The 14,358-nt window shown below is 39.3% G+C and overlaps 1 protein-coding gene across 6 annotated transcripts in view; it reads right to left on the bottom strand.

The window, feature by feature from the left end:
• DPY19L4 (dpy-19 like 4) overlaps positions 1-14,156 on the bottom strand; it is a 34,663-nt gene extending 20,507 nt beyond the window's left edge. Inside the window, exons 1-11 of one of the 6 annotated variants that reach the window (XM_026060140.1) lie at positions 12,504-12,864; positions 10,677-10,784; positions 9,582-9,706; positions 8,854-8,944; positions 6,784-6,905; positions 5,778-5,923; positions 3,783-3,906; positions 3,071-3,205; positions 1,687-1,818; positions 1,505-1,603; positions 160-233 (exon numbers count right to left, since the gene is read on the bottom strand). In XM_026060140.1, the coding sequence (XP_025915925.1) occupies positions 160-233; positions 1,505-1,603; positions 1,687-1,818; positions 3,071-3,205; positions 3,783-3,906; positions 5,778-5,923; positions 6,784-6,905; positions 8,854-8,944; positions 9,582-9,706; positions 10,677-10,784; positions 12,504-12,528 (1,181 nt within the window). In that variant the 5' untranslated portion in view covers positions 12,529-12,864. Of the gene's footprint in view, positions 1-159; positions 234-1,504; positions 1,604-1,686; positions 1,819-3,070; positions 3,206-3,782; positions 3,907-5,777; positions 5,924-6,783; positions 6,906-8,853; positions 8,945-9,581; positions 9,707-10,676; positions 10,785-12,318; positions 12,444-12,503; positions 12,865-14,070 lie in introns of those variants that run through there. The other 5 variants (XM_026060136.1, XM_026060137.1, XM_026060139.1 and 2 more) reach the window with 5 other exon arrangements.
• Between the last annotated feature and the right edge of the window lie 202 nt (positions 14,157-14,358).

Below are 14,358 nucleotides of genomic sequence, written 5' to 3'. Positions count from 1 at the left end.
GTATATGCATAATTTCTAATTAAAGTTTAAAGCCAGAGGACAAATAAAGTTACCCTAACTCCTCTTTAATATTCTCATAAGTACTGAAATTCTGCTCTTCTCAGAATAGTTTTCAGAAGTTTGGATACTTTAAAAGGTGTAAAAAGTTTAAAAACTTACTTAGTTGTGTTTAAGCCAAGTTTAACTTCAAGGAACTTCAGCAAGTGCTCATTTTCTTTATGAGGAACAAACATCTGAAAATTAATTTAGCAGAGAAAAATCTAGTGYTGAAAACATCTTTCACGTAGTCACTTCACTCAGATTACAAAATGGCAGAGAATAATCACCTATTCAAAATTCATTTAAAACTAGTGAATTGGATTGGACTGGTAATTAAGGTATCAATGCAGTATTGTAAAACTTCACTTAAATAAATGTATCTTTAGGGTTTCCTAGAAAATATCACATCCTTCATTTCATTGATATACCCCAACCAGAGGCAAGTGGAAAGCTGTCAACAAGCTGCCAAAAGACTACCGAGCGGTGTGAGAAGGATCATGAAAAATGGACGTAGACTTACCCTCAAGCAAGCCAAAGAACATTGCGTTTGGCTCCACTAAACAATAGGACTGCAGCCTAGCGAAAGTTATGAGCATTTGAGATCTTCACATAATTAATTCTCTGAGCAGTCAAAAGTTCTATGTACTGTCTACATAATTTAGCTCATATATTTTTCAAGGTTAGGTTTTATTTTCCTGGAGATACAGCACGGTTAGCCAATCTGAATGGCACAAGAAAAGAATCAGATCTGAGCATTCTCTCATAAACTTTTTAGGGTTCACTAGGTTCTTTATTTTAAGTCAACACTGTTAATTAACACAATCAGAGTGAGTTTGAGACATGGAAGAAAAGTACAGTAAACTATGTAAAAGGTTAGGACCAGAAAGAGGGAGTTGCTAATCGAAATGCAAGACCAGGCTAAAATCCCATTGTGTAATCTCAGCTCCTAGCGACTCCCACACTAAGTGAAGGTTTCTGTTCCCATGTCCTAGTTGGAATTTAATTGAAAATTAACATCTACCCTGGGACAACTCATACCTGTTCCTGGCTACTAGCTCTTTTCCATGCACAAGAATATTGTTTTAATGTTCAGCCCACTTTGTAGAGCCAATCCAAGCTATAACAAAAACCGCATTTATGAAATAGCTAAAGTGTGATTTACAGAGTATTTCTATACCATGCTTTAATCTCAACCCAAAACTTTTTTTTTTAAGAATTTCAGAGAAAAAAAAACCAAAACCCAAACAAAAAACAGCTGCTTGAGTTGCTAAAGATTTTTATAAATATATAGACACAAAATGACTCAACCTTTAATCCTTCAATTTTCTCTGAATTAAGCTATAAACCATGAACTGTCAGAACAATAATATAAGTAACACTTGCAAAAATTTTTCCAAGATTAACTGTAACCTAACATTTAGAATATGACTTAATTATTATCACTCTTTCTGCTGAGGAATCTTACCTTTAGTAAGAAGTTTAGCATCACTGTGATTGTAAGTACCAAGTAAATGTACATTATTTTCAGCAATCTTGACACAAATGTACCTTTTTTCATATTCATCTGCAAAAATATATTTAAAATTCCACATTATTTAGTGTTCAGTTTAAACAATAAAAACTACACTCAGAGGAGAGCCTAGTTACCTGAAGGCATTTAGAGAGCATTAAAGCTGCTACAAGACTTAGTAATGGTGACACTAGTAAGGCTGAATTTTCAAACTGCAAGAGGTACCCCAAGAAGAGAGAAAACAAGTAGATTTTGTATACTTCATGCACCTGTTGAGGAAAATAAAATAAAATTACAGTGTACACATATTGCTTTCTAGAATAGTAGATAATTCCTTCCATTCCCTGTTAATCAGCCCAGCTAAATTTCTATCTTCCAACTCATGAATGCGTCAAGGCACTGTTTGGCTCTAAAAAGTACTTCACATCAAAATGACCTTGGTCAGACTGTGTAACTAGTGCACAGAGACTTCACAGGAAACTTGTGAACAGGCCAAAAGAAGCTGTATTTTACACAGTCTCTCCACTCTGTAGCACCTGACTGTGATGCAGTGCTGCATGAAGCAGTAACCACAGTGCAACACTATGAACGCACACAGTTTCTGTGAAATAACTGACTACTGTAAACATGCACTTTACCTGGCCCTACAACAGCTTGTCCATTTAACCTATCTCAAGGATACACATACTGAAACTCATTGTTATTTACTCATTGATAAGCAGATCTTAGAAATCCTGACACTTGATTCTTTGGACTTGCATTGAAACACACATCTCCCCCCCTTACATTTTAAAGGACCTCTTTTAGACTTAAACAGCTCAAATATTTCCCACTAGTGAGGGACAGAAAGAAAGCCAAGGAAAGAAGAGGTCACCAATCACTACTGCATGTAGTCTGAAACCAAAGTTTCATATAATAAAACTTGAAGGCACACATGTACCAAGGAACACGTGTATCTTAGGAACAGGCTGAAAAAAATGTCTTATTACTACAACATTCATAAGAACTATTTTGCAGAATAAATTCAAACATTTCCTTGTACTGAAATGTCAATTCACCTACAGCATCTGGCTACCTTATTTGTTGACTAAATCAGTACAGGGTGAACTATGCAAGGTGAAAATGAGCCACTTAACAGTGCAAAGCCAATGTAGCAGCTTCTGGGCCACCTCCACTCTGCTGTGAATAGGGAAGAAAGGGAAAGGAGAGGCAGTTAGGGCAAAGGATGCATGGCTGAAAATTATTCATCACTCTTTCAGCTCCTGAAGAATATCTTCAAGCCTTAGGGTTTTGTTTAGTTTCAGACCCTCGTTAAGAAAGCAGTCCCAAAGCAAGTTTAAAGCCATTTTACTCTCCTGATGGACATGACATGCACTTCAAGGGGGCTCATATTCCAAGACATTCAAGCCATTGCTCAATCTATGCTCTTTGCAGCTCCTCAGAAGTATGCATGGCAGGCAACACTGAGGCTTTATTTACTTCTCCAATTATCAGGAAGTTCTAATATCAGAGTTCTAATACCTTCTCTGACTGTGCCAGGGCAAAGCTGTCTAGCAGAAAAAGAGAAACAGCCTGGATAAACAGGAGATAATGACTGTACTCCCACATCATCATGAAGGTGTATGTTGAAGCGCTCACCAAAAGGTAACAAAACTTCTAGAGAAAAAAAGAACAAAAAAGCATTACTTCCATCACTACGCAACTCTATCACTAAATAACAGATAGGTCCTTAAAACAGAAATTGTGGAAATTCGTTATTTTAGGAATTAACTTAAATACTGAATTCAGACTTATTTAACATTTTCTCAGAGGAAAGAAAGTCATTACTGAAACATTCAAAAACATTTAAAGCCAATCAGAAGAAACATCTTTGACAGGGAGACAGGGAGAGAAGACTACCACCATCTTCTCCAGGCAACAGGGAAAGCAACAGATTTGTCTATATGTTGAGAAAAATTCTGTATCAGTTTATCTTAAAAATACACCACACAGCTCATTACCACACCGTTCTCTCTAAACCCTCATGGGGGCATAGCAGGGCAGGGTCCGAGTCCCTTAGCACTACAGGCAAAAACTACACATGCCTAGGAAAAATCCAAGTGGCTGATTTGAAAAGAACAAACAAAACATCTAGTGTTTTCTGCCTGCTAGGACAAAAAAAGGACAAAGTAGTAACTACTCTAGAGCACAGTTCTACCAGGTACTCTTTACTACCAAATTAATTTTGTTTTACCTCAGCAGAACAATTTAGGTTTTTTTTTAAATAGCCTGTGAGAGCTGCTACTTGACATGCAAAATACGGCAAAGCCCAGTTTTCCCTTGATGGTATGGAGTAATCAATTCTTGTTGTATCTGTCCTAGAACAAAGTACAGACAAACAAAATTATTAAAAGGTTTATGGAATAAAAATATCACGGAAAGCCTAAACATCACTTCTAGTCAGTAGTACAGCTTTGTAATCAAACTGTTCCTAAATTAGGTTTAAAGCAACACTGACACAGTTTTGCTGCTGATACAGGTCACATATTTAATAGCATCAGCATGGAAGGTCCCAGTCTTTACTCACTCAGCCAGCAAGTCTCTGCATAAGTGGCATTTGTAGGACTGAACCCCAAAGCACCTGCTTCCAGCCCTTCCTGCCCTGCAATATTGTGCAAGGCAGCAGCATCACAGCCTGCTGCTTCTGCCAATCTGCACTATGGCAAGAGAGGCTCCTTTGGCTGTGAGCAGCGCTAAATGGTCTTACGTCCATAGGCAGGGGATTGCTGCCGTAACAGCAGCTTTTCACATAAGAATAAAAACCAGTCCACAGCTGAGGGAGAAAAACTCAGTTCTCTTACAATGTTTTAAAAAAGTGGTTTAGACAGTCAAGCACAACATATTTAGATTACAAAGTAATGCTCCCCCATAGCAACAGCACCAGCAGATGCTCTGTCTAGAGGGAAAATTCTGCCTAGCAAAATAAAAGACTAAAGATGTATGGGGAGCATGGGACAGAAGAGCAGCGGGATCTGCTCATGAAATGACTTGACAGTATCTGCACGTGAGCTGTAAGAGAAAGTTTTCAAAAGTGCTAAAGTGACTAAGAAGCACAAGTCACACTTTCAAATGTGATCAAAGGCACCAGTTTCAGAGGTACATAGTCGTCTTTGTGTCTGCAATGCTTTTAAAAAGGAGCCTCAAGCTGCTTTATCATATAGATATTTGAAAGTGTCACCTTTCATTTTTACTTCTGAAGCTTCTTACAAAAGCATATTTGGAGCTTTTTTAACTGCTGGATCTTTCAATTTGTAACAGTGTTTAATCTTCTTTGTTGTTAAAAAAAATTTGGATTTATTCAACATTTCTTCCTACTTTCCATTGCTCACACCAGCTTGATGAACAGTATTTTTAGCTACTAATCACAGATTCACTCATGATGACTTTACACTGTTAAAAGATGCTTCCCAACAGTTCAGCTTTAAAGATACCACTAACACTTTGCTCTTCCGTAACTCTTTTCCTTCAAGGGCATCAACATTTTTTACAATTAGAAAGTGCTCTCAAATTCACAGAAATTCTCTGAGCCATTTGGTTACAAACAAGAATCAGAACACAAGTTCTTATTGCCTAAATGATGCTTCCTATTGTTGTGGTGATTCATAAAGCAAAGAGACATTTTCATGCATGTGAAACATGCTAAAAAAATAAAAAAGTCTTGAGATCAGAATCATCTAGGAGGATTTAACTTTGCATAAAAAGCACTAACACAAAGCAGATTCAAAAAAAATCAAAGAGTTTTTACAAGAAAAATGCACTTGGTCATTTCCTTCCAGGCAAGAGAACAACCATCGCAATATTTACAGCTGGCCTCAGACAACAATTCTGTTTTACAGCGGCTTCTGAAATCTGTTTTCATTCTTCACCAGAACAAAACCAAAACCTTCTGATGAATGTTTTTGTAAAATGGAATTGTATCAAAATACTCATGTAACTCACACATGTATATAAGCTCAGTTTAAGCGACAGCTTAACTCAGGAGGTTTCCATTTGGTTTGGACCTCAGGAGGCCTTTCCATTAATAAAAGCATCATCAGCATCAATACCTCTCTGGGAAATGTTTTGTACTCAGCACAGGAGCTTGCTTTCACAATGAGAACACAAAGTTTAACAGAAAGCATTCCACCCCACTCTAATATTTTTAAATATCCTATTGACAAGCCAGATTATATAAAGATGTTTTTCTTACCTGTTAATAATGAACCATGCTACAGTCAGCATTCCTGCCAGCCAAGTCCCACTCATAACCCAACTGGTTACAAACAATGCAGTCACATAAATTCCCTGCAGTCCAAAAACTATACCAATGTAGAAATACACTGGTTCAATAACTTCCTGAAATTACAAATAAAAACGAAGAGACATAGCGGCAACTGAGCTGAAGCTGGAAATGATTACTATTCACTATTTGCATACTGCTAACAGCATGCTAGGTGCTTTACAAACAGGTAAGAGATGGCACCTACTCTAGAAAAGTATCAAACGCTTTTATTTTGGGCTCGGGGAGAACAAAGCACTGTGAACTAATAGCACACTTCAAGACTCAGTGTGCTAGTGCCATGATTTTTGTGTTTGCTTTAGCATGAACATTATACGTGTCAGATTTAATAAATCCATATTGCAGTGAGGTATAAAGTTCACAGGACTAGTGAAAGAAATTATGTAGAGTAGGAACTTGGAGAGGCAAAGATGTAGCAGAAAAGCGTTCCAAACACAGAGAAGCATATATTAAAAAAAAATGAGAGAGAGAAATGAGAGAGCATAAAACAGGACACMACTATGCAGCATAAGCAGAACAAAGCCTGAGGGCAGCAGAAAGAGACAAAAGGTTCACCTGCAAAAAGTGTTTTTCCCTTTTACCTGTACTGATATAGGTACAGACAGGTATCGCTATACCAGACTGTACTCTGAAGGAGCTAACTTTTCCATTTTTAACAGGTAGCAAAGATACTTCCCACATTTCTAAGCAATTTAACAGAAGTAAAGAACTAACAGACAGAAAAGTCTAGTGCATATAAGCCTCAAAATCCTATGCCAGAGACTGATCAGAACTGAGGAGAAACCAGACCCGGTGTTAGGCTTAGCTCACAATTCATTCAACAAGTTACATGGATTTATTGTATACAGCATAGAACGTCACACACACACACACAGTATCATAATAAATGCACAAAAAGCAGGAGAAATACACATACTTCACTACCAGATGCTTGATACAATACACTGGCAATCAGCTCTGGATATAAAGTCATTTGCTGGACTGCATTTATGGTCTTCAGTGATACTGTCTTATTGTTGTGTGTCAATTCATAAACACCTATAGACAAAAAAAATATTATTCTTGAAAACACTTACTATTGCTGTTCTTAAAAAGGGTGAAACGGTACTCAAAGTAGGGGGAAACAGATTTGACTACTAAAGCTACTGACGCATAATTTTAAAGTGAAGAATAAATTTCTGCTTTGGATGCCAGTATACCCTACTGGTTTTGTGACAAAATTATTACCATTTCTTGATCCAGTCTTTAAACGGAGGGCCCAAAAGTAAGTGGCTAAACTGTAGTCTTTCCAATATCAACACATTGTCACAGTCCTGGAACAACCTACCTACAGAACACCTTCAAGGGATGTTCTTAAGAAGCGAGACAAACCTTCTAATCAGAATAACCACAATTTATTAAAACCGTGTCCACAAAGAGGTCAGTTATGATGGCCTCAACAACATTTCCAGCCCGGGGTGGTTGGGGACCTCCTGGTTGTGCCACAGTGCTGGGATGTGGCCTTGGTGGTGGCCCTGTGTCACCTGCTGTCACCCCGGGGTGGTTGGGGACCTCCTGGTTGTGCCACAGTGCTGAGATGTGGCCTTGGTGGTGGCCCTGTGTCACCTGCTGTCACATTGGGGTGGCTGGGGACCTCCTGGTTGTGCTGTGCTGCTGGCTTGTGGTCTTGATGGTGGCCCTGTGTCACCTGAGACTTCTAAGAATCGTTCACTTGACACATTATGCCTTTGTATGGGACTGGGATTCTACTGATGTTGGCATACTAGTAGGATACATAATTTTGAGAGATACTAGAATTAAAAAAAAAAATCAACTTGTCATGACTTACAACAATGGAGGAGGGGGGCTAATTAAAACAAATAAAAAAGAACAACACAACAGTGCAACAGCCAAACCATATTACTGTTTCCAGCCCTGAACATATCTTGGTGTGTGATCTGCAGCTGTTTTTCTGCAGGCCAAACCAGGTCTTGCAGGGCTAATAACTGGGCTCAGCACAGCCATCATATACCATCCAAACCCAGGTGCCTTCAGAGTACCTAGTAGACACAAGCCTACCTGTCTGCAGAGCCAGGTCCAGCATGCCTGAGTGAGGGATTACCCATCCACAACCTGGGTAATCTCCCCACAGATAACAAGGAACTGACTGTACCCAAGACATATATTGCTGACATATGCTACACATCAGCTGGGAAACTGTTCAACCAATAAAACTGTACCTACAAAGTTTCACTGGCTCAGGATGATGTTTCATGAGAGGACTGAACTAACACAGCAGCTGACTGCTGCCAGATACAGCCATTTGCTCCTTCCTCTCTCCCGGAGTTCTTGTCTTGTTCTTTGTGGCAGCCCTGATGGTCTCCTGAGCTCACTAAACCAGCACAAAACTGTTCACTTGTATTACCACTGCTTTAGTTTTCTGATGGTCAGCATGCACCAGGGCAGGGTAAGGAGTGCAAAGGAAGACCACTGCCACCCAGCTTGTTCGCCTTCCTGGAGGTTTTGGCTCCCCCTTCAGTCAGCTCTCATTAACATCAATTCATCACAGCTGGCAGGAGCAGAAACCTCTTGCAGGGATAGGGTTGAGCTGATCAGCTCTTGACAGAAACTGTTCTATCTTCCGATAGGGGGTGGGAATCAGTAATTCTGGCTCCCACCCCTAAAAGACCAGTTATGCTTCTGCAGCAAAAGAATCAACAATGCAGCACAGACGAACCCAACAAGGACTTACATACAGGGCATATCAGAAAAATGTCAATCCCCAGTCCACACTATTAAAGGCAAATTGTCTGGAATATAGGATAGTTAGAGTCTATTTTTTTAAAAGGCTCTGAAAAGCTAGGTCAGCATGCTGTTTTTAATTAATCTGACCCATATACTTATATGAGAGTATAAAACCAACCTCCTTAGTCTGCAGGAGTTTTTAAACTGTCTCCAAAAGTAAAACAGGACTTTTCAAGGTTAATAAAACAAACGTTTTTCATACCTCTTTCAAAGGAAGGAGCCTTTAGCAGTTCTTTATAGAATGAATAATAAATGGCGCTGTCACCCTGAAATGTAATTTCTCGTTCAAGTTCCTAGAAAAAAAAAAATATATACATTCACCTCCTGCAATCTCTTCCCATAGAAGACCATATATTTTCAGATAGGCTGGTTTGGTAATACAGCACATGGTTATGACTCCACTGTACATCTTCAAAGTATTCTACAAAACATTAATCTTCACAGCACCTCTGTCAGGTATAAAATGCTCTCTATAACTTAGCGAGCATGCTCTGAATCAGAGCAACCCAAACCCACATAGCAAGTGCAAGATTCACAGGATTGTTTCATATTCACACGCCTGAATTTCATTCAATTTTACATACTTCACTCAGCATTACAGTTCTTAAAAACCATACATCCTTGTTGTTTAGCTTATACAATTCTGGTATGCTTCAGTGTTCTCTCCAAACTGAAATGTATTTCAACTATAAAGAATAGCATGGAAGAGCACATAAAAATATTACAAGACAAAACTGCCATCAGTAGCAGAAATGCCTTAAGAAAAAGGAAATAAAAAAAAAGAGACAGAGAGACCATATCAAAGAAAGAGGTCCGAGTAGAAAGCCCTGAGATTCTGAAAGCAAGCAGTTCAAACCAGACATAGACCAGCTTTGATTTCAAGGACACAGTTCAGCACTTTATTTGAGAATGGTTTAACTTTTTCTTTACCTGCCTGCTGGAAAACCAGAATTTCCGTTCATGATATGTTGAGAGGTACACAGCGTACATCATTCCACTAGTGACTGCCGCAAGACAGCCAAAGAAAAGTTTCGCAAAACGCTGAATTAACACATCTGAAAAGGGACAGTGAAAAAGCTAAAACAGTCCAGAGGACTTACGAACAAACACAGTATGGCCTGAAGTATGACTAGTTTCTAAATAGCAAATAAACTTACTGGCATCAGAATTATCCCAACAAAATTATCACAGATACATAAAGAATTGCATTATTACTCCTTTTCTGCAGTTTTCTCTCTCAGTTCTTACTACTGCTTCATAAGGCTCTTAGGTAAAATACCCACACACTATGCTGCAAGTTTCTCTCTGTTTTAACAAGTTTCATTTTCAAAGGAATTCCAAGAAGGGAAAATGTCTTCCAAATAAACAGAGTAAACTCTAGATTCTACCCAAAACACCACAAAATTCTTAAACACATGAACAGAAAAAAAGTGACAATATCACATCGAACACCAATATGAAGAATTCTGTTCTCCTTTCTGTTTTTTTATATGTAAGAGGAAAGAACTAATCTGAATTTTACCAAACTGATTCAACTGGTGTCCATTGCGCCTGTAGCTCCCTCAGGTTAGTATATACTTTTAACATTAAAGTTAAGTCTTTGGTAGTCTGGTGAACACTTGTCTAAAATTACACTTGGTTTTAGGTCTTCTAATTCTCATAAAGCTGTAAGTACTTTGTGTCTATTCTTGCCTCAGTACCATTACTTCATGCCTTTCAGCTTCTAAACTGAAAGATAATTGCAAGCCCAATTAAAATATTTATTTGTACTCAAATAGACAATAATAAGATTCTTAAACCCTCCCTCCCGACAAACTGAAACAATCCAGGACTACCATTTTACTCTGCAATACATAAAATATCATTATTAAAGAATTCTAAAGTACATGCCTATTTTTCTAGAAACATTCAAAAACCTAATTCACAATAAGTCTGTTATAAATTACTGTGCTAGAAATATCTTCCCATAAAATGTAAAAGAATAATGAAAAAATCCAGAAGTTGGCTAAAAATTCTGTAGCTTACATTTTGGCGATCTTCCCAGCTTTGAATTTTCTTTGTTTCTCTTGTCTGGAGCCATTTTGTCAGATTCTGTGTCGTTTTGCTTTTTTCTCTGACGCAGGTCTGCTGCCCCTGAAGACATTTTTTGAAGTTATTGCCACACAATACCTAAAATTGCACTCTGAGAAATGCACACAGTGGCAGATAATGGGCAGTTATTGCTACTGATTCAGCCATACAGCACATACATTTGACAGAAAGACCCAATGGAAGTATTTCATATGCATAACTAAAGTGAACAATCTAACAGTACACAAACCAATTCCAACCTTATTCCTTAGAAAAATGAACAGTTTCCTCTCAAGGCCATACTCTGCAATTCCCCAGAATCCCCACTGTAGGTTTACTGTTTCATTCCACGGTCAACTTATCATACGAATGCAGGAAATTGGTAGTTCAGATTAGTGGATATGGACACTGGGAGAAACTAGTGTCAACGCCATTCCACGCTCACACTGGTTTGCACTGCTATAATAAAATAGTGTACTATGCACATTACCGTAACATAAAAATTGGGCTAATCCTTTAGTTTTAAATTGGGTTGCCTGATATTTATATAGTGAAAGCTTTTTTGAAGTAAAGTATAATAGATATCACTTTTTTTTCCACTTCCACATCTACTGGAATTAAGCAGATAGAAGAATTCTTTGTTTAACCTATAATAAAAAGTCCGGTCAGCTAGGCCATGTAGACCATTTCAGATCACAAGACTCAGGACTTCTGCAGCGTCTGTTAAGTTTTCTGTAAACAAGGGAAGTTTAAAACCCTGCTCCGTTTACTTTACAGTCTGAGAGGCAATCAGGCTAATTTACGGAGTGCAAGTCTCCATACGAACAGGCTTATTAAAAAAAAATCTGTTATAATTACTATATTAAAAACACCATCCCACAACATTTATGTAATTTCAGAAGTGTAATGAAAAGGCTTAACTGTAATTAATGCTCTAGAATTTTTAGCTATCTAGTTTGACCTACTGCCCCACACTGGTGACAAAATTTCAGCCAGTCATTTGCTGTGGACTTAAAATAGCTTTTCTATACAGTCATTCAACCATAAACGTGAAGTGTCAATCTTCACATCCTATAATAAAGTTTTCCAGTTGTTAATTACTCTGGTTGTATATTACACCAAGTTTAAATTAGTCTACTTTTATCTCCAGAACATTTGATTTATAAGATAGAAACAAAACAGTAATATAAATGAACCATTAAAGTGGTATCTATCAATATTAGGAAGCATGTATGTGTGTTTTAACAGGCTTTTCAAAGCAATATATGAATTCTCTGAGCAAATCAAGATCTCAGTTATAACTGGACAGTTTTTTTCATGGAATAAACAGAAAACATCTGCCTTCTTAAACGAGACAAGAATTGGAAAGATATTCAGCAAAAGAATGTCTAGGGCACTCAATATCACATTCACCATTGTCAATCCAAAATAAAATATACACCGGTATCTCTTCATGCCACATATTTTAAGTTAATCAGTAATATGAACACAGAGTGCATTGCTATTAAAAAACACTTGAACCACACAAAATAAAGTGAAAAAAATATTTAAACCACCAGAGTGGGCAGATATGTGCTTGGAAAGACAACTGCCTTACTTTGTCATGGTAGAGATGACCAAAGCAATCATAGCAAGAACACCAGAGAAAACAGGCATTTTTTTCTTTACTCTGGCAGATAAGCTAGCCAAACTATAAGATGCTCGTAAACTTTAGAGTTATCAGCAGTCATAGAAAACTCCTAAAGAAAGAACAACTTAAAATTCTAATTCTGAAACAAGTACATCTCAGGCAGCAAATGATCTTCATCTTGTTTTTGAAGATTGCTCAACAGATTCCCCCTCCAAATCAGTAATAGAGAAAGATCCAAGTATGCTTTTTCTGTTTCATTTGCAGCTGCTTTGAAGAAGAAAAATGCTGTTTACACTTCTATGAATCCTTTAAATGGGGTGAAAACAAAGTCAAATAAGGTGACAACTAAAAATAATCTAAGATTTTGAATTGATGGCACAGCTTTGGGTTCCTCTCTATCCAGCAAGCAATTTCTTATCCAAGATTGCTTTCTAGGTCCCTGCATGTTCCCAGTACTTTTTTTTCCCCCAACTTTTGTTTGGGGAACATGTGTTCCACTTATTTTTATGTAGCTTTGCAGAAAAGCATTGCTTATTGTTCATCTCCAAACTGAACACCTTGCAGTTCTGGCCCTCTCGTCTTAAGAAGGATACAGGAGAGCTGGGAAACGTTCAGAGAAGGGTCACAAAGGTGAACACAGGTGCGCAATGGCTTCCATGCAAGGAACAAGTAAGCAAGCTAGGACACCTCAGTCTGGAAAAAAAAGATGACCAAAAGAAAATACGACAGAGGTCTACAAGCTAATGAGCAACATGAAGAGACTGAATAGAGTGATTAATTTTCTTTTCTAATACTAGAACTAGGAGTTATCAAACAAACCTAGTGAGTCAAGTTAAAAGAAGTGGTTTGTCATACATCTCATTCACGTAGAACTCCTGTTCAGTGTTTTATACACTGCAAGTTCACAAGGGAAGAGGGACACATTCATGGAAGACAAACCCACTGAAGACTACAAAATACACAGAAATCACATCCAGCTAGGAAGTCTCCAAGCTGAGAACAGTTGGAGACTGTAACATATTAAAGGACAGCATTGTATATGCTTGCTTTGTTCTTCTCTAGGTGTCTACTTACAGTCACGTTTCTACCGATTCCCCCCCCCCCCAAATAAACACCATCTCCTACTGTCCAAGAAGAGAGAGAGCACAAAAGAGACCTGGAGAAAAATAAATGACTGTGGGGGACTAAAAGTGAAACAAGGGGAAGGTGAGAGAGCAAAACACATAACAAACAGTGAAATGGAGAGGACCCCAAACAGAGTGCGCTCTGAAGTGCCCCAGAGGCATCCACAGAGCTGATGGACGCTGCCCAGGGATGCTCTGCACAGAGGCAATGCTGGACGAAGGGAAAGAAACAGCTGCTGGGATCCCACCATCCAGCTTCCTCCTGCTGGTGCTGCTGGGGCCTGCTAGGACCAGAGARAGTTGCCAAAGATGCATCAGCCTCGTCTGAGGCAGCATAGCCGTCCTTATACATCACCGGGGTAGCAGGAACAACAGTACTGGGGCCAAGGGCACACATAGCAGAAGCATGCTTCACCTTTCTACACCAGCTATTACTCGGATTTGCATCGGACACAAAACAGTCACGCTGACAATCCATAAACCAAACACCAAAAGCACAGGGCCGCTGCTCAGCCTGTGCAAGAAGGGAAAGCTAACACAGCCCAGTCTCACAAACCCCGCTGGACGTAACGCATACAGCTTAGCATGAAGTTACCATGACACCCAGCTGTGCGTGAACCGTTGCGCTGAGCTGGAAACCTGCCGGCTCGAGGGTTTAACCCACGAGGGGGGGGGTTCACGCCAGGGCCCACCAGCTCTTCCTGCCCGGGCGCCGTGCCGCCGCAGGAAGCGGCACAAGCCCCCGGCACCGAGCTCCCTCCGCGCCCCCGCGGGCGAGCCAGCAGCCCTCCCGCCTCCCTCCCGGCCCGCGGCCGGGGGACCTGCCCGCTCGGCGGGCGCGCGGCTCCGCCGAGAGGCCGTTGGCGGCCGTTAGGGGCCGTTG

The sequence above is a fragment of the Apteryx rowi genome, unplaced genomic scaffold (genome assembly GCF_003343035.1).
Source record: "Apteryx rowi isolate R43461 unplaced genomic scaffold, aptRow1 scaffold_165, whole genome shotgun sequence".
In the NCBI taxonomy this organism is placed as follows: Eukaryota; Metazoa; Chordata; class Aves; order Apterygiformes; family Apterygidae; genus Apteryx; species Apteryx rowi.
Note: the sequence above shows the minus strand (reverse complement) of the source record. Positions and strands in the feature narration are given on the sequence as shown.